Source organism: Halichoeres trimaculatus, unplaced genomic scaffold (genome assembly GCF_033239565.1).
Source record: "Halichoeres trimaculatus isolate MK-OKI-2021-1 unplaced genomic scaffold, fHalTri1.1 fHalTri1_scaffold_9, whole genome shotgun sequence".
Lineage (NCBI taxonomy): Eukaryota > Metazoa > Chordata > Actinopteri > Labriformes > Labridae > Halichoeres > Halichoeres trimaculatus.
This window is the reverse complement of record NW_027437188.1, coordinates 2,724,139-2,743,810: the sequence shown is the minus strand read 5'-3', so window position 1 is coordinate 2,743,810 and position 19,672 is coordinate 2,724,139. Positions and strand designations below refer to the sequence as shown.

At 42.6% G+C, this 19,672-nt stretch overlaps 1 protein-coding gene across 4 annotated transcripts in view; it reads left to right on the top strand.

The window, feature by feature from the left end:
- The window catches only part of rap1gap2a (RAP1 GTPase activating protein 2a), a 101,220-nt gene that overhangs the window by 8,289 nt on the left and 73,259 nt on the right, over nt 1-19,672 (top strand). For 2 of the 4 annotated variants that reach the window (XM_074679298.1, XM_074679296.1), the window contains exon 1: nt 4,195-4,388. The exons of 1 other annotated variant lie outside the window; for it this stretch is intronic. In XM_074679298.1, the coding sequence (XP_074535399.1) occupies nt 4,372-4,388 (17 nt within the window). In that variant the 5' untranslated portion in view covers nt 4,195-4,371. Of the gene's footprint in view, nt 1-4,194; nt 4,389-15,577; nt 15,735-19,672 lie in introns of those variants that run through there. One more of the 4 variants, XM_074679299.1, reaches the window with a different exon arrangement.

The window sequence follows — 19,672 nt, the reverse complement described above, 5'->3', positions numbered from 1 at the left end:
AAAAACTCTGATATTGGTCTGCATTCACGCTTTATTCAAAGTGAACAGCAGGTCATCCTCGCTCTAAAAATCACTTATCTTTACATTGTTATTGGATAATTCGTCCTGGCAGACTACCTGCGTTTGTTTATATCTGGCACGTCGCGCGCGCGGACTGATACACTAAGCGGCCAGCGCCTCGTAGCCAGCTGTGGCTCTGCAGCGGAGGTAGCGCCATTTTACGACACGATGAGAACTAGAGCCTTAGAGCGTGGTCACACTGGCCATCCAAACTGTGCCGTGCTTAAGCACGATTGCCAAAAACCACTTTTTCAGAAGCAAAACAAGAGTACCTACATTTTAATACCTTATATGTGGTGATAGCTCAAAAATTGTTGCCAAGAGAGCAGTTTTCCAGACAGTTTTCCAAACAGTTTCCAGATTTTGTCTCCCCTCTGTCCACTCTGTCATTTGAATCTCCCACTCTGGGCTGAAACATCCCATCCAATAAAAACCAGTGTTAAATGTCTCAAAGAGCTGAAAATCATCATGACCTTTGAAGGGTCATTGTGTAAAAACTTTAAATGCTAGGGAAATTTGAAACCCACCGAATAAAGCCGGAGGATAGCTTAATGTTTTAACTTTTGAATGAAGTTTGTAGCTGAATGTATATGACTGAATGAGAAGGGTTTGAAGCAGGCTGAAAAACGTCCTACAGGGAGAACATTTAGAAAATTCTGCATTCATTCTTATGGGACCAAAATTGTGAGAAACCTTAATATCTCTGACAGTATTTGTGAAAAGGTCTAGACCCCTTGTCCTGAATGAAACACAGGTTTTGAAGATTAAATGGTGAAAATTGGTTTAAATTTGTTGAAGGAGGAGCGGGCCAAAAAACACAGCGGAAGAAGAAGAATCACAAGAAAAGCAATTTCTGAAGAAATTGCACTGAGAAAGCAAAATGCTGAAGCAGCTTGCACTGAACTGCTAATGCAGAATGCTGAACATTAATGACCTAGGGTTAGGGTCTCATGTTCTTTTTGACAGAGCTAGCCTTCAACAATGAAGCATCAATCCACCTCTGACTGTTGGTGAAAAAAGAAAACTGTCAGACAGAATAACCCTAAAGTTTGTTAGACTATACCACAAACAATAAACAATGACCTTTACAACCAATAAACGTTGCTATGGAAACGTTCTCCACTGGTACATTGCACCTTTACCTGTGTAGAAGAAAACTGTCAACTTCAGCGTTCTCCTTTAGACCCAACTTTTTTTTATTGATGACTCCCAGCTTGGAACTCTTCACCCATGTTTACTCTCCTTTTAGTCGTTGTCTGTCCCGGTTTCTCTACATTTCTTCCTCATCCTTTAGGACCAAAATCTGACAATGTACACTCATGTGATGCATGTTTGTGATTCTCCATCAGAAAATAATCTCAGTGCCAAATCTTTTGTTTCAAAGTAATGAAAATACACTCTCCTTTTTCTTTTTCTTCTGCTTCTTCTTCAACAACATCAACAACCATTGTCTTCTTCTACTGTAAAAACAAAAACCACCCCATCCCTTCTCCTCAGCCCTCCTTCCAGGTGGATATCAGGACAGGTGTTGTGCCATAAAGTGACTGTCTGCCAGAAACTGGTTTAATGGTCGTGAGAGTGCGCACAGGTTGCCAAATATTGATTATTTTGCTCGCCAAAAGTGATCCAGGCCCCTGCTGTGCTTACAGTACTTTACAGTGCTCTCATTTTGTTTGAGTGAGTAATATTAGATATATTATAGACCTTCTGGTGCTTTTCCCCACTCTGGTGCATGTCATTGTGGAAAAAATGCCAGATATTGACCATATTTACTTGCCTAACAAGTCACATACACCTACTTTATCTGTTAATATGGACATACTAGCATGTCTGTTTGCATGGCATGTTGGTTTCAAGTCCAAAGGAACGGCAGACTTGAGACACTGAGAGAAACTAGGTGATACAACTTCTGCAGGCTGCATGTGCTCCAGCTGTTTAATCAGTTTCTGGCAGACAGTCACTATATGGCACAAAGAAATTAGTACTGCAATCGTGTTTCACTCTTTTTGTCACCCAAAATCTGCCATAGACAAACACATTCTCAAACCCACTGCTGCAGGTTTTTCTGTGACTGTGTTTTCAGCACAAGAGACCCTGTTCTGAGCTCTTTTTCATTCCCATGCCTGTGGTGCAGGGGGGAACCCTCTGGGCCTTCAAGGTATTCAGTGAAGGCCTAATGAAAATTATTGAAAGCATTTTTTTTACTCCTAAATAATTATTTTATTTCGTTTTTATTTATTTATTTTACTCACTGAAATCATAGCAATGAGTTTTATATTATTTTTATAATAACTTGTCCTGGAAAACGGTGGCTTAATATAACTAAATGGAAAATGGACCAATCACAATTTTCCTTTTGATGGTATCTGGGTAAATCAGCGAAACATTCTGGCAGGCAGGGCCTTCAGTAACTGCAACAAATGCCTCAAGCGAATGTGGAAACAATTTGACAATGACAGCTGTCTTAGCCAATCATATTTTGTTACGTTGTGGGCGGGATCATTTCCTGTCATCTTCCGGGGATTCACCAATACTTAATGGATAAGCACCTAACGGTAGCTGTGAGTGAGTGAGGAGAAAAGAGAAGATCTAGTCGGCAGAACGTGAAGAGAAACAGCGGAAAGTAACGGAGAAGACTGTGTGGTGGCTGGATCACTTGAAATTCCGTTTTCAAGGCTGTCTTCGAGAAAAGCTTGAAATTGCGCTGAAAGCTCGCCAGCTCCAACCTGGTCTAACCTTGGCGCAAAGCGGAGTGCACCCTCCGCAGCTGTAGTTTGGTGACAGGCGCACATGTGCGCACGCCTCAGAGGCAGGTTTCCAAAGTGTCAGGCACATTTTAATGCAATAAACAATCACAGCAATCACTATTTAATGTAACCGTCTGAACCAGCATATACATTTATATCTATATTAACTGTCCCGTCACATCTGATGTCAGATTAAAGCCGTTTGTCATAATGGAAAGTTAACCTGACGGCAGCTGGAAGTTTGATGCACATCTTACAATTAAACAATAAACAGCCTTTACAACTGGTACCGAGTATATATCTGGCTTCTCTAATTTCATTTAATTCAAAGAAAAAAAGGAGAAAAAAGATGGAAAAAAAAAGAGAGAAAATAAATGTATGTTACTCTGGATGTACCTGTTATTTCCCATATTTCTCTGTTTTAGTCTTTATTTTTAACGTGATCTAAAAAGATGGAGTACATTATTGTAAGGAGGATGAGGAGGAGACACCGGGAGAGGATACTGTGTATCACCAAAGGTACACATGATTTAAGCACAAATTTGTGCGTACGCACTGTTCGTGAATGAGGCCCATTGTGAGCATAGTGATTGATTATAAGTTGATTTTTTTTTCAATTTTATATCTGAATTTTTTTAATTGTTTGAAGTTTGTAATCCCACAAAACTATCAACATACTGAACTCCCATGTCACATGATTCTGGCTATTGTTTTTATTTCTTTGTTTGATTGTTTATTGCCACGTGTGGTCCCATGGTCCTACTGGAGGCCCCACTGTGGTGTAATGGTGTAATACAGTACACTCACTGAAAGCTGAACCACTGGTTGATTTCATCAGTCATACACTGTGCCTTTTGGATTGTGTTGTCACTGTCACATATTAATGAAAAAAAATTGATAAAACAGAACCCATAGCAACGAAGATAAGATGATGAAGAGAAGGAAATTATAGCCACAAAAGCAGAGAGGGTCACGAAAAGAGGAACACAAAGATGAGATGGGTGTGTTTGCAGGTTTACAGTGTAAGGGCTTCATTTGGTCTGGCTAGCTTTAGCACACCGTCTTATTTTAATTCCTCCCACTTTGTTCCTTCCCTGCCTATCTGTCTCTTCACCATCATTAATTCTCAGCGTTCAGTCGTCTCTCCTTCTCCCATGGTTACCACAAAGAGCCACCTTCACCAAAACACAGAACACACATCTCCTCATTATTACTCCACTCTTATGTCACTTACATAATCAAACCTTGTGTGTCCTTTAAGCTCGCAGTGTGTGTGTGTGTGTGTGTGTGTGTGTGTGTGTGTGTGTGTGTGTGTGTGTGTGTGTGTGTGTGTGTGTGTGTGTGTGTGTGTGAGAGAGAGAGAGAGAGAGAGAGAGAGAGAGAGAGAGAGAAAGGCAAACACATGCATCTGTTTTATTGGGTTTGTCTTGAAGTGGTGTTGAGGCTGAATGAATATTAAAAGTGGACAATCAGGCATAATAAAGGAGAGAAAGGATGAAACGAAAGGAGAAGGGGACTGGAAGTTAGTGGTTGAGCCTCACACTCTTCTTCATAGGGCCTGACAATGCCTCGCAAACTGTGGTGAGTAATCTGTCTCCAACTGGGTTTTAATGTATTTTACAGTTAGTCTTCTTTGTCTTTTATCAGCTTCTAATGATTTACCTAACCTTTAGTCTATCCGTGTGTTTTACAAAATGAGGTGCACATCATGGATGCTTGGATCACAAGTTGTCATTTACTTGTCTTTTCAAAGCCAACTATACCTGTTCACTGAAACCCACTATACCTGTTCTCTGAAATTAATCAGCAGGACAAGATAACCACTTTGACATTATCACAGTTTGGGAAAACGGGTCCTTTTCTTTTTGGATACCTCCCTGTCCTTTGTTAAACTGGAGGATGTATCCTGTTCAAACTGGAAAAGCTGAAAGAGGAGAGCTCTTCATGTGTGGTGATTCTGAGTTTAACAGTTTCTTAACTGCTGATACGACAACACTAGTCATGACACGGTTGTATAAAGTGGTGGTAGCATAATTGAAAGCTACATTTATTCATGAAAGAAAAGAAGTTATACTTCCTGCTGAGTGGTCTGTTAAATTGAAGGATTGTAAACACATTTGAAGAGTAAAGTCATAAATGCTGAACAGGCTGGATAAGGGAAGAGCTTAATTATTCTTGCAGGCTGTTGTATGAGCTGCCTCAGGAAATTTGGTGGCTGTATTCATTACGTTTTTCAGTCAATATTGTTCCTTCAGCCTCTGATACAGATGAGCTTTGTTTTGTTAAAGACAGTTCAGACCATGTGCAGAGTGATATTAGCAGAGCTCCTGGTTACAACTCTTTGTATCCCATGATTATAACTCAGTGCATTTCCAAAGAGTAATATGAAAAACAAATAACTGGTCACCAAACAGTTGACTGGCAGACGTCCTTCAGTACACTCAGTCATTAACATTTGTGTATTTTGATGTGTGTGTGTGTGTGTGTGTGTGTGTGTGTGTGTGTGTGTGTGTGTGTGTGTGTGTGTGTGTGTATAAAAGAGAGAGGGAGGGATTGAGGAACTAGTTGCTTGAACTTGGCGCCTCCTCCTTGGCTCAGTGCCAGGAGGCACAGCCTCCGACCGTGATTACGTGAACACACTCACTAGCCCAGCAGCTACCTGTAGTATTGCGTTCAAGACTTGTGCACCTGACCTGGCATGTTAGCACAAGCTAATCACAGGTATTTGGCACATACCTGGTTGACAGAAAGCTAACTCGTGAGCCAAGCTTCACCCTTGTTTTGAAAAAATCTTTATCTGTTTGGCTTTTTTTTTTTCCACTTAAGTTGTGTTTTTCTTCCTCCGTGCTAAGTGATCGTAGCTGCTCTGATTAGCTTTGTCAATCAGTCTTTATTTATTTGTATAGCGCCAAATTATAACAAACATTATCTCAAGACACTTTACAAAAACATTAACTGGTCTAGACCCGTTAATGTTAATACAATTTTATTAACAGAAACCCAACATCAAGACAAGATAAGGAGTTTTTTCTCATTTTAACCCACCATGAGTACAGGACTTTGCAGCATTTAGCAAGTTACAATGGCAAGGAAAAACTTCCCTTTAACAGGCAGAAACCTCGGACAGAACCAGACTCATGTTAGACAGACATCTGCCTTGACTGTGTTGGGGTAAGAGAGAGACAGACAGAGGAGAGAGAGTGGGAAAGAGAACAGTAGAGAGAAAGGGGAAGGGGGCTGACAGAGGGAGAGGGAAACACACACACACACACACACACGTGTGGCTAGAGGTTGTTTTTCCTCCCGGCTGCTATTGGCACGGTGCGCCCGGTTAGCCAGTGTAGTGTGTGGCCACGCCACACACGGGTCTATATATACAGCTGTGGGTATTTACTTGGCCTCCTCCCTCTTGCTTCCACTCCTTGAGGTGGTGTGGCATGTGGTAGCGTGTGTTTGGGTACCTGTGGATCCTAGTGCTTTAAGGATCTTGGTCTCCGCGTCTTATCCCCCGTCCAGAGCGGTTGCGGCTGGCTGTGGCTGCTAGGTGGACAGGTTGCTGTGTTGGTGGCTCTCGTGGGGTTTGATGTCCAGTTGCTTGGTTAAACGGAGCGGCGAGCCTTCGCCTGGCTCTTTCTTCAGCCTTGGATCGCACCAATGCTGTTGTTCTGACTGCGGGGCGAATGAGAGGTTTGGGATTAGATACGGGATGCTGAGATCCGAATCCTCTGGTTTGTGACTTTTATCTTCACTGTGCAAGTATGAACTGTCTGCAGCTTTGACGCTGCTGCTCCTGTGTCTCTACGGAGGCCCAGGCTGGCCACGCAGCACCTTCACTCACTTTTGCGCTTGAAAGCGCTCTGTGGGCTTTACAGCCCTGACAGATAGCTAAGTGCAGATTGTGCATCATCTTAAAGAAGTTACTGTTTCCTTTGGGGTTGGGTTGTGTTTGATAGAGGAATGCATGGCTCAGTAAAGCTATGACTGTTTGTCAGCCTGGCTACAGTGCTGAAAAGGAATCTAGGATTGTTTCTGTTCTCTTCTATCAGAGCTGAGTAATAAGTTGCACGTGCAAGCTGCAAAGCCTTCCTATATTTGTCTAAACTTTTTTTCCAATGCGAGCAGGACTCGTTTGTTTTGGTTGAGTGCCATATTCTTTCAAATTTCCTTGATTTTTAGTTTGCGCCCGTGTTTGAGCATTGTACCATGGAGTCAAAGTCTAGGGGCTCTAATTTTGTGGCGCAGCCTGCGCAGTGCTAATTTTGTGCGGCGCACCGCCGTGCGCTGCCAATTTGACAATTTGGTAGACTGTCTGCGCAGAGATGGGTGTGACGGCGCGCCAGGGGGAGTTGACGGCGCACCAGGGGGAGGTGTCAGCAGATTCATGTAGGCACAGTGACAATTTCGTGCCAAAAAAGTGCACTGAAAGCTTGCAAGCTCCAACCTGGTCTATCCTCGGCGCAAGCCGGACAAACCCCACACAGCTGTAATTTGGTGACAGGCGCACATGTGCGTACATGTCAACAAAGCCTCAGAGGCAGGTTTCCAGCCTTCCATCTGATACTGAGTATATATCTGGTTCTCTCATTTCATTTAATTCAGAGAAAAGAGGGAGAGAAAAGATGAAGAAAAAAGAGACAAAATAAATGTATGTCACTCAGGATTTACCCGTGATATCCCATATTTCTCTGTTTTAGTCTTTATTTTTAACATGATCTAAAAAGATGGAGTACATTATTATTATTGTAAGGAGGATGACCAAAGGCTCTGCTTGGCGATGACAAACCAGGAGTGCAGGTGGAACAAAAGTATTCTGAATGGATAAGCCAGCTGTGTTACTGTCTCTTAATTTTTTACTCCTATTAATGACAAAGGAACAGATTGAATCTGTCCCCGGAGCTGGCCCACACGGTGACGTCGTGTCCTCCGATGCGCCCCGCTGTCCATTGACCTGCTGCAGGCACAGTGGCTCTGACCGTCTCCGCTACCAGCACGCTGTCCACGGTGCTGGAGATCACTCTGACCAATCAGACGCTACGCCTCGGCCGCAGGGCATTTAAAGGCGAGGAGAGGCGCTCATTTGATTGGTGAAAACAGCGCTCGGCTGTGTTAAACCCACTCACGGCTTTTCTCCTCCCTCTCTGCCATTTGCGAGGAGGGAGGCGTGGACGCGCAGCTCTGCGCTCATCTGCGCCTTTACTGCGCCTCTCTTGGCACTGCAGGAAACTTGCAAAGTGCGCCGGTCCCGCCCTGTGCGCACAGCGAAGGCCGGAGCAGGGCAGGTGAGCCTGCGCCTGCGCCTGGTCTACGAAATTAGAGCCCTAGGAGTCCTCTGTCTAAGCAGAGCAATCAAATCAAGGACGGCTTGAAGAGAACCCGTGGTTTCAGCAACTAGTTGATCAAGCTGAGAGGGAGCATGAGAGCTCTCTGCAAAGGTAGAGCAAGAATTCAAGGCAGCAGGAATAGCCCCTTTGAAAATGTCTACGGCTCTGTCAGACAAGTTCTAAGTCAAGATGATTACATTCGCAGGTGTAAAATCTGACAGCAAGAATTCAAAAGTAATGAAGAAATGATCCAACAGAAGAGGATTCTGCAGTGAAGCTGCAAAGTTGACAGGTTCCATGCCATGAGCAATATAATTATAAAATATAAATATTGTTGTTGTCCATTAATTTTCAAATGTTCTGTTTTACAAAACTAAGGGGAAACTAGTAAAGCACATTTTTATTTTTGGACTGAGTAGTTCCAATTACAGTTGCTGATGTTCTGAACAGGAGAATAAGTTTATTTTGATCATGTCGGACTTCTCAGAGAATTCTGGTTTTCTGGCTCATTTTTCAAAAGAAAAAATAAAACATCAAATCAGCTTGAAACTCCTAACTCCTGTTCACAATGGTCATGAAGTTGTTTTCTCATTTGTATGACAGGTGGTCTTATAAATGTGTTTGTGTACATCATATATTTCTGCCAGCCTGTTCCAACATTTGAAAGGCAGAGTTATCACATCTCTAAGATTATTGTAAATGTCTTTCTGACAGTTTAGTATGAAGAAGAACATTTGCAGCATTATTTTAAATCCCACCTGTCAAACTTTGTACAGAATGATCACTTCTAACATGTGTTTTGGGGGTATATTTATCTCTTAAATCATATTGTGTTTGTTCAAACCACTCCTGTGCTTCAGCATTTAGTGACATGGTGGTTTGACTTGACAAAATAGGTGAGAGTTCATCTACAGATAAAATGTTTTTGTTTTAACAAAAATCACATCAGTTGTCATCATTTAAAATCCGACATTAAAGCAGGTTTTAATGACCCATAAAGAGCAGCAGCTAAAAGTTTTTGAAGGAACTCCATGGTGATAATGCTATTTTTAGAACATGCCTCACAGGCACCTCACATGGTCTCTGCGGGCAACCAGGGGCCCATGTGCACTGTGTTGGCCATCCCTGACTTAGAGCATGCCCAGTGTTTCTACAAACACCACCATAGTCACACAAAGCTCTCTGGGTGGACTGACTGTCCACGCTGCATGGCCATGACTCAGTGGCTGAGTGGATTGTCTCTTAAAGGGTTGCTGATTTGATCCCTAGCTTCCTTACGCAAGACACTGAGCCCTCAAGTGCTCCCACAGATTGTGCAAACAATTACAGGGATGTTGAGTTTAGTATTAGAGGGCAGCTCAACACTTGGCTCAGCAGCCACTGCCTACAGAGTGTTGAATAACACGTGGGGTAAAACCACTGCTAAACTAATGGGATCCATTGACCCTTCTTACCGCTGTCAACTCTAATGCATTGGCCGTGGGACACATGCAATTAATTAGCTTCACATGCTAAGTGTCCGTCTCGTCTCAGAAAAAATAAGAATCCATTCTGTTGTCTGTTTTCTACCCATCGGCGTCGCCACAATGCAATCGGGGGGGAGGGGTCAGGTCCCCCTCCCCTTAAAAAATTAGCGGTTTCGACCCCCACATTTGCCGCCAAAAGTATGAGTGCATATTTTCTCCAGTGTTCTTTCCACTGCTTCACTATCAAATCCTTTCCATTCTTGTTGTGAAAAATACCCATATGAACAGAAATCCACTCTATGATTTACTGGTTTCCTACAAAAAGCCACTTCACACAAAAATCTGTTACAATTTATCATTTGGAAAATACAAATATCAAAAGAACTCAACCCTGCATTTTCCTGATTTCCTACCACACAGACACACCCTGCAGGCATATTGGCTGAGTAGGATCAATCACAGAAAGATGGACATCAGGTGGGGGGTTTGAAGAAAAGAAAAGTAAGCTAAAATTGCCTGAGTATTCCCAAGTTTCTCAAATGTTAAAAATTTATGAGCTTTTCCTTGAGTGACCAAAATTGATGGCCAAACTCATGTGAGGTTGCAACACTGAATAGGACCCAAAAGCAGAGGGAAGCAGGGAAGCAGTTGAGAGGTAGTTTGAACATGAAAAGGTAAGTCCAGGTGCAGGGAGCGGCAGTGAATGGAGGTTTGGGCTGCTGGCAGGAGGATCGAGGAGGCACTGGAATGGAAGGAAAAAGAGACAAGGGTAAGTCCACAGTAAATCTAATCACAACAAGAAATTCAACTGTTTTAAAATACATCTAGTGATGCAGTTTCTTGGACACATCATCAGTGATAGTACCTGGGGTCACAGGGGGTTTCGGGTCTTTCAACTTCAGACCCCCTCACCCAGGCGACCCGGCCGGGAGTGATCAGCTCCCGGCCTGTGTCCAAGAAGCGCTCATCCACGCTTTGTCCCTCTGAATCCAGAGCCACCTTGATGCCTCCTCAGCGGCCTCTGACGCTGAGCAGATAGCTCTCCTTTTGCATGCCCCTGTAATGCCCAGGAGACTGTAGGCCCTGCAGAGAGACCTCCCTGCAAAGCCCCTTCCCCCGACTTCAATGGGCAGGCATTTTGCGCGCCACCCCCTATTGCGGCACTCTTCCACCAGCTCAGCGTACTTCTCCTTCTTTCTTCCGCTGGCTTCCTCCATTCTCTCCTCCCACGGGACAGTCAGCTCCAACATGATAACCTGTCTGGAGGACTCGGAGTGCAGGACAATGTCTGGTCTCAGGCGAGTTTCCATGATGTTGTCAGGAAACCTCAGCTGTTTGCCGAGATCCACCCTCAGCTGCCAGTCCTTTGCAGTCCCCAGAAGTCCTGTTTGGGTCTTTGGTTGAGAAGGAGGTTTCTCCCCGGCTCTGATAAATGTGACTCCCTGCCTCCGCGGTTGGAAGCGCTTGCTGTGGTCAATGGCGAAGTGAATGGAATCAGCAACTGCTTTCAGCACCTGGTCGTGGCGCCAATGATAGCGACCATCTCCAAGTGCCTTCGTGCAGCTGCTGAGGATATGCTCCAGAGTTGCCCTTCCCTGGCACAGGGTGCAAGATGGCGTTTCACCCTTGCCCCAGCGGAAGAGGTTTGACGGGCTGGGCAGGACGTCGTAGACTGACTGGATGAGGAACTTTATGCGGAGTGGTTCAGCCCTCCACAACTCCGGCCACGAGATCTTCCTGTCCATGGCTTCCTCCCATCTGGTCCATGCGCCTTGCTGCCTCAGCCCGACCCACTGGCTTGCACGCTGCTCTTCAACGCCAGCCCGCACTTCGAGTAGGACCTGATCTCGCCTGTCTTTGCCCTTTAGCCTGCTGGGGTGAGTTGTTGGTATAGATCCCAGACCTGCTCTACCAGTCGCCACAGATCCCACAAGCTCCTTGTGGGACAACCGCGCTTCTGCCTGGTCCACTGCTTGAAAAAGATACTCAAAGCAAGCTCAGTAAGACCATCGTACCGCTTGGAGAGCAGGAATACACTGGCGCCTGTCTTCAGTCAGAGCAGACCTAAAGAGCAGAGGCTGATAGCTGTGAAATGTGAAGGCAGAAGATCCTGATAGTGCATCACTTGTCTACAGATTGAGCAGGGAAGCAGAATTGTCCACAGATGGCTCAGGATTTGCAGGGGTGTGTGTGTGTGTGTATGTGTGTGTGTGTGTGTGTGTGTGGGGGGGGGGGGGGGGGGGGGGGGGGAGGGGGGGGGGTATGGAAATTAACCTGTGAAGTGCATCTGTCAAACGAAGATGAACAGTTTTGAAACTTTGATATTGGACAATAAAGTCATAGTGAACAACACATACCTACTTGGAAACCCACTTAATTATTGCATTTGCGCTTCATTACAGCCTCTGTCTACAAAAAAAATGTATTTGTCTTTCTAGATACTGATGCAATGACAGGGTTTTTATTATTTGTAAGTAAAACTGTTGATATTTTGTACAAAAGTCTGGACCAGTATGATTTCTCAGTAAAAGGGAAAAAAATTAATGCAATTACAAACCCCTGCAAGCTGTATGAACAAACATAAAACAATAAATTGGCTAAGAGTCAACAAACCAACCCTCTTTATGACTGCACTTATTACTGAACTTGATTAATTTAAGTTAATACCTTAAAGGTCCCATTTTGTGCATAAATCACTTAATTAAGTCTTGTAGTGAAATTTGTGGGTCTTTGGCTTTTTCTCCCAGCCCAAAAAATGTGATATCTAATGACAAAACCTGTATTTAGTAGTGCTTGTGAATGTAAGATCCTGACCTTAAACGAGATGTTTGGATTTTGGGGATTTGCTGACATCAGCGATTCCCTTTTTTGACCAACCAGGAGCAAGACTGACCTGGTTGGTCCACCGGAGCAGATACCCCCGAACCCCCTCCCCGCCCACTTATCTCCCCGCTGCTGGAGTGACTTCTGTCCAGTAGCAAGGGGGAGCATGCCAAAGTTAAAGAGCCATCACTGCTTTGATTTTGGCTGTAAACAGCCACATAGTTCCATGCACAGCTTTCCATCGGAAGAAAACAAGACTAAGTGGCTAGAGTTCATTTATCAAGGAAATGTGCTAGCTACACTCAGTAAAACTGTGCATGTGTGTGCTAGTCACTTCACGGCCGACGGCTTTTCCAACTTTGGACAGTACATCAGAGGGCTGGCGAATAGACTGGTCCTGAATCCAGGCGCATTACTGACCATCCACCAACACACCTTGGACTCTGGAAATGTGAGTATTTTAAATGTTGTGTGCTGTGGAGCAGATGGAAGAGCTTTTCCTCAGTGTCCCCCCTGTCTCTGTGTTAGCTTCAGGATGCTAACTTTAGCTGCAGTTAGCCTGTTGTGTTAGCCTTCGCTGTTTTCTAAACATTGTGCACTTGGAGCTCGTGGTGCCTCTCTCAGTGACATGGAAGAGCGTCAAACTAAATCAGTGTTTCTCAATTCCTGTCCTGGGGCCCCCCTGCCCTGCATGTTTTAGATGTTACCCTACTCCAGCACACCTGATTCAAATGAATGGCTCGTTATCAGGCTCAGAAACACTGCACTAAATCAAAACAGAGGGAACAATGCTTCTGTGCTTGATTTATTGGCTTTTTGGACCAAAACTTGTTTCTACCATTTCATGAAGACATCAATGATCCATATTAAATTGCAGAAAATGAGCATAACATGGAACCTTCAAAATGTGGTATTTCATGATAATAGTAGTGAATATTTATTGATAACTAGGCAAATGTTTAAAAAGCTTAATTCCAGAGGTTCCTTGGTATGTTTTCTCTTCATCAGAGCAGCAGGTCAAGTGTGCCTCAAACTTTTTATTACAATATTTGTATTTCAAATCAGCCGAATGTTAGCTTACTAAGTGCACAATGATGTTAATAAGAAGCAGGACTCTAACGATTCCTTCCCTAATAAAAAAACTGTAATTCCATACCTTGTTTTTTTATTATCCACACATATAAAAAAATGTTTGTTTACCTGATTTTAAAGTGGTGAATATCACTGATGTTAACTTTATTAGGAGTTAGGACTTACACAGTCAAACGTGACTCTAACCGTTAAGAAGCTGGCATAACTGTGAATAAAACTTCTAAATAGCATTACGCACATACCTCTGTCATTTTTTGTGTTTCTCCTCCTCTCTCCTTTTCTTTCACCTCTGGTCTCCTGAAAGCTTTGGCTTTTTTGACATGATACCTGTTATTTAGTGTACTGTCAGTCAGTATCATTTAAGAAGCATAAGTTGCTTGTCCATCTCGTCCACAAATGACAAGTGTCATAAATCCCAGGTAAACAAAGGAGGAAGACTCAAAAGCAGATGAAACAAAAAAACCTTATTTTAACTAAACTCAAAATTCAAACAAAAGAACCAAAATCAAACGTACTGAAAAAACTTAGAAAAGAAACAAGAAGCACAGGAAGCACAAGAGACGTGACACGAGAAAGCCGGAGTGACAGCAACAGTGATCCAACACAGAACAAAGGAAACACAGAGACTATATTCACAGGGGAGTGATTAACAGTGACACAGGTGAAAACTCATGAGGAGCAATCAACAAGGAGGGGGACACAAACCAAACACAGGGAAACTCAGACAGATACCTAATACATAGACGGGACTCACCTTTCCCCAGGTAAAAATCAAACAACTTCGCAAGCATTTATGGCCGCAGTGCACGAATCTCTTTTTGATTGATTCCTAAATGTTTGAGTATCTTAAGCAAACTGCCAGTGCAGAGTGAACAAAAAAACATAATATTATCATCTTTAGCTGACACAAACTCAAAACAGTGACTGTGTTTCCAGCTAGAAAACAAACGTCTCTCCTCTCCCCCTCTGTTTACCTTTGTGTTGCCGGCTGCTATTACTTGTGAGTTGTCCTCATGCTGAAAACGTGATGAACACGCGACTCCGGTCAATCCCTGAGACACAAGAAAAAAGCATTTAGATTTTTTTACATGAAAAATGAAAAGAAAAGTAACGCACAGTGAGTTGAATAAGTAACTTTAATCTGATTACTGGTTTGGTAATTGTAATACGTTCGATTACTCGTTACTGAAAAAGATGGTGAAATCAGAGTAACGCGTTACTTAGTAGCGCATTACCGCCATCACTTTATAACACAGTATCATAAAGGAGGTTGGAACAAATGTCAATGCAAGCAGTCGAGGTCCTGATTGAGGTATAAGAAAATCTGAGTCCTATAAATTGCAAGTCATAGGATCTGTACCATTTAGCACCACAAACCAAGGTTATGCCCCCTGATCATTGCCACACTATGATAAGCAAAATGAAATAACCAGGCCGGTTGACTGTGTAATACTTCAATAAGGCAAATAGAGATACATTTTATCTTTACTTTTTAACACATATATAAATTTTAATGGAGACTGTATCTTCTGATTTTCTTTGTCTTAGCTGTGATACAAACGATCCTGACCAATCAGGAAGAAATCAAAGAACAGATGGGAATATTGGTGAAGCTAGTCCATGAATTGAAAGGGACTGCAGACGAGAGCTCCCCTCTGCCCACAGAAGCTCTTACAATTGATACCCTGGATGATCGGCAGGTTTTGGAGGGACAGCTCCATGAAGAAGAATTCAAGAAAACTCTTGTACTGTATCATGTTTTGTAAGAATAAATTATCTCATCCTGTGGCGTTAGGCTCATTTTTGATGATATTTCTGTTGCAAATCCATCTCTTTACAAATATTTTTGGAAAGATTTGTGACTTTATCACCAGTGCTTTTTAATTTACCAAATCACACAAAAAAGTTAAATGCTGTTTGGATCTCTAAACTGTTAATTGTGTTATTTCTACAGCTTAAACAGTAATATTGTTGTATTCTAGATTTCTCTTACCCAAGGTAAAAAATTGGATCCACGATTCCACATTACACTTTCTTAGTGCTTGCTTTGATTTCTATTGTCTAAAAGATTGCTACCTTGGTGCTGAGAGATGGCACAGCAGTGAAGGACACGGTATGGAGGGTGATGGGTTACCTCCTGACCAATGCAGTTGCCAGACAGATCAACTGGAAGGGAGTCAATGGTAAAGCAGCGTTCAACCTCACTCTAAGAGGAGTAATCAGAGGTGAGTTGTATTGGTGTTTTTCTACAAAGGTGGTGCAATAACTGTCATGTCCAGACGCCCCTTTTGGGAGATCTCCACCAAAGTAGAGTTGAGCTGATCATCTGGTGTTTTGGTAAAAACTAAGTGCAGAAGTGGAGCAACAGATGCACATTTTGTATAAAGACAATCAGCAGATTCAGCAGTACATGCACAACACAGAAGTCCGCGACGATTGTAACAACTGTGCTGTTGGACTGTTGTATGCACTCATGCGGAGTGTGACATCAGCATCTTCACTGAAAACGGCGGCAGCGTTTCAGAAAAAATCCAACTCTGGAGTCCATTTTCAGAAGTTTGCTTTTTAGGTCTGCTGAAACGCTGTTTCCGTGTAAACATGAGGCCAATATGCAACAAAACATTTGCGTTTCACCCTTAACTGTTATTGGCCCCTCAGCTGCAGTGACACAGCAGGAGGTGTCCAGCCAGCCATCCAGACTGCACAAAAACTGCGCTGTGAAGGCGCTTCAATTTTTTTTTTTTTTTTTTTTTGTGAATATTTCTGGTTTATTTAAAACCAAAGAAAAAAAGAAAAAAACCTAATCAATCTCATGGTTAAGGTTATGTTCATATCTCACTGTAAATTGTTGTAGACCCTAAATGGACCATAAGTAGTAAAAGTAAACCAAAGTTTAGAAATCTAAGATAGATAGATAGATAAATAAATAAAACAAATGAAAAATACAGTTTGAAATATCTGTCAGAGTATCTCTCTTTTGACCATTTCTGAACTGTCAAACTGCTCAGTCATGTTTTAGGGAGGTGGCCCATTTCTAATGTAGCCTACATAATTATTAGACTGCTATTCTACCTGTGTATTTGATATGCTAATGTAGCAGGCAGTATTCCCTGCTGTCCCTGAATGCAGCTCTCTCTCCCTCTCTGACCCCTCCCATCTCCAATCAGCCTCTTCATCTAGCTGCCCAGGCAGCTGGGCCTTTGGTAGGCCTCTTGCTGCTGCTGGCTCTGCTGTTTGGTGCTGTCCCCTGTTAGGATCCCTGGTTTTGTTGCTCCTGTTTCTGACTTCACGGTGATCAAGATCTGCTGCTGTTTTCCCCCTGTTGCTTTTTACCCCCATCAGTTTAGCCCCATTAAGAGTTGGTTCTTTTTGCCCCTTTAGTTTGGGTTGCTTTAGCCCTCAGTTAGCTTCAGTTGCTATTTTTAACATGCTTTACATTGTTGAGTAAAAATTTAGTGACTGTTTGACTGTGCAGTGGTTTTATTCCAAAAATAATGCTGTTTTCACACACATAAATGTCTTTCTCATCAGTATCATGTTTTGTTAAATAACTATGCCCAGTTAAACTAGCACAGACATCTATTCAGCCAACAGAAAGAAAGGGTAAACCACAAAGACTGGTTAAAGTCGTTTCAGGGCGGGGCACACTTTACTGTCCGCTCTGCATACAGTTGGCTAACTTAAACCTACTGTGCCTGATGAACTACTAACTCTGATTTTTTAATGATATCCATAATGACAGATGGGTAAACAAGGCTATGCCAACACTCGCTGCTGACTGATTGAATTAGGAAATGAAATAGCGTGTGGCTCTGGAAGAGGGCGAAGACAGAGAAAAACTCAAAGTTCAGTGAGAAAAACCTGCTCCCGACCAGGTTAGATCCAGAGACTCAGTTGCCAGAGTAACAGACACAGAGTTTTAGTTACACCTCTTAGTGAAACAGGCTTGAGTTAACGCTCTTCCTCAGGTTTGATTAACCTCCCTTTCTTAAACTAAAAACCCAGAGTTTCCCCTATTTCAGAGTTAACAGACTCTGAGTTTTCATCAAACCTGCTTTGTGAAACGGACCCCTGTACTTTTACCTTTTTTAAACCAAAATTTGGGTTGGTCCAAATTTCGCTTCAAGGATTTTTTTAAAAAGTTGACTGCCCTGCCTTTTATATCTTCACATAGTCAAACATTAGCGGCAGAGAAATCAAGATGACAAGAGGTTAGTAACAGTGTGACTTGAGGATGTGAGAAACTCCACCATCCTCAAGGGCATCAAGAGGGGAAGTGCAACATCCTCTATGTGAGAGTAAAAGCTCATGTTTAAAGATGAGTATTTAAAGATGAGTAAGACGAGTATTTTTACCTGTAGCTGGATTTATGGGAAATTTTGCAAATTGGGTCGATTTTATCTTTGCAAACAAATTTGCATTTGGTCAAAAAATCTCATCATCACCTCATCCAAGTTTAGTTAATTTTAATAGTTTTCTAACTGTTCCTGGTCAGTCACTCCATGCTGTCTTCTCTCTGCACACATTGTCCCTCTTTCTTTGATTTGTCCATTAGAGGGAGTCAGCACCATGTGTCACACAGCACACAGAGAGAGAAATCAGTGGAGAGAAAATAACTGAGCAGCAGAAAACCAGTCACTTGAGGGAACAGTTCTTCTTTTTGATGCATGCTGAATCTTTGTCAAGCCAGGAGCCACCTCTTAACATGTCTGCTGAAACTGGTGTTTGGTGAATCTTGACAATGTGCTATAAAATGAATAAATAATAAATACAACAAAATGATGAAAAACATTGTTAAAATTTCATTTCAGTCTTAAGTAATGAAATGTTTATTATTATTATTATTATTATTATTATTACTTAGAAAAATGTTAAACATTATTCTGGTCATTAATTATGAATTATCATTTAAAGGTCTGTCCAGATATGACTGTGTGGTTTACCTGAAGCCAGGTTCGTTGACGTGGAAAGGTTACCATAAAGTGGGATGTGTTTTTCCCGTCACATTGTAGGTAGCATCCTATAGGGGGCCAAGGATGTTGCCATGGCAACAGAAACTAGGATGGTCCACTTTAGTTTATTACCATGGTGATAGGCCCCAGTTGTCTCGCCTCTCAGACAGACTTCATTGTCAGTGCATCTAACAGAACCACTGGAGGAAAAAACAGACTTGCCTGCAGCAACCTCAGTGTGTTTCCCCAGCTGATCTTTAACCTGTGTGTGTGTGTGTGTGTGTGTGTGTGTGTGTGTGTGTGTGTGTGTGTGTGTGTGTGTGTGTGTGTGTGTGTGTGTGTGTGTGTGTGTGTGTGTGTGTACAAAAGGAAAGGTGGGAGATGCATAGGGGTCAGGATGATAAGGATAGCAGCATGATATCTACAATGTGTCTATGTAACAACCAAAGTCACAACAACATCTGTCAAGAAGGCAAGTTTTTTTTGGTTTTGTTTTTTTAATTCATTCATTTTATTTAATTTATTTAGATGAAACAAGATTCTTACAAGTATTTCCACAAATGCTTTAAATATGTAAGTGAAATTTACTCACACTATAGCAGGCATTGATTTACCAAAAACGATTAGATGGCTGTCGTGTCAAGATGCACAGGAACAGGTGCTCCTGTCTAGAAAAAGGTTAAAGCTGAAATCACTTTCTGAGGGTTGGAGACTTCAGTGAGCAGCAGACTTTAGGAGGAACCTAAAAGATTGTGGTTCTGTTGGTTTTGTTGTTAGCAGATGTACTTGGGATCATAGCTTCCACTGTGTTTATCACTGACATATGAAGTGTCTCTGGGTGTACAAGCTGAAACTTAAACGGCACATTATACATTGTATAACCCAAAGCAAATTTAGACTTTTTTAATGCCATTACTTTTGTGGGGGTCAAGGGTCATCCATGGTTTTCAGACCCCCCAACTGAAGGAGAGGTGGAGCAGGGACCCTCCTATACACATACATCTGGGTCTAATACCATTAAACATAATGGGCTCTAATTTCCTGGCGCACCCCGCGCAGTGTTGATTCTGTGCGGTGCACACCTATGCGCTGCCAATTTGACAATTTGATAGACCGTCTACCCAGAGATAGGTGTGACTGCGTGCCAGGGGGAGTTGACAGCGCACCAGGGGGAGGTGTCGCCAGATTCATGTTGGTGCAGTGACAATTTC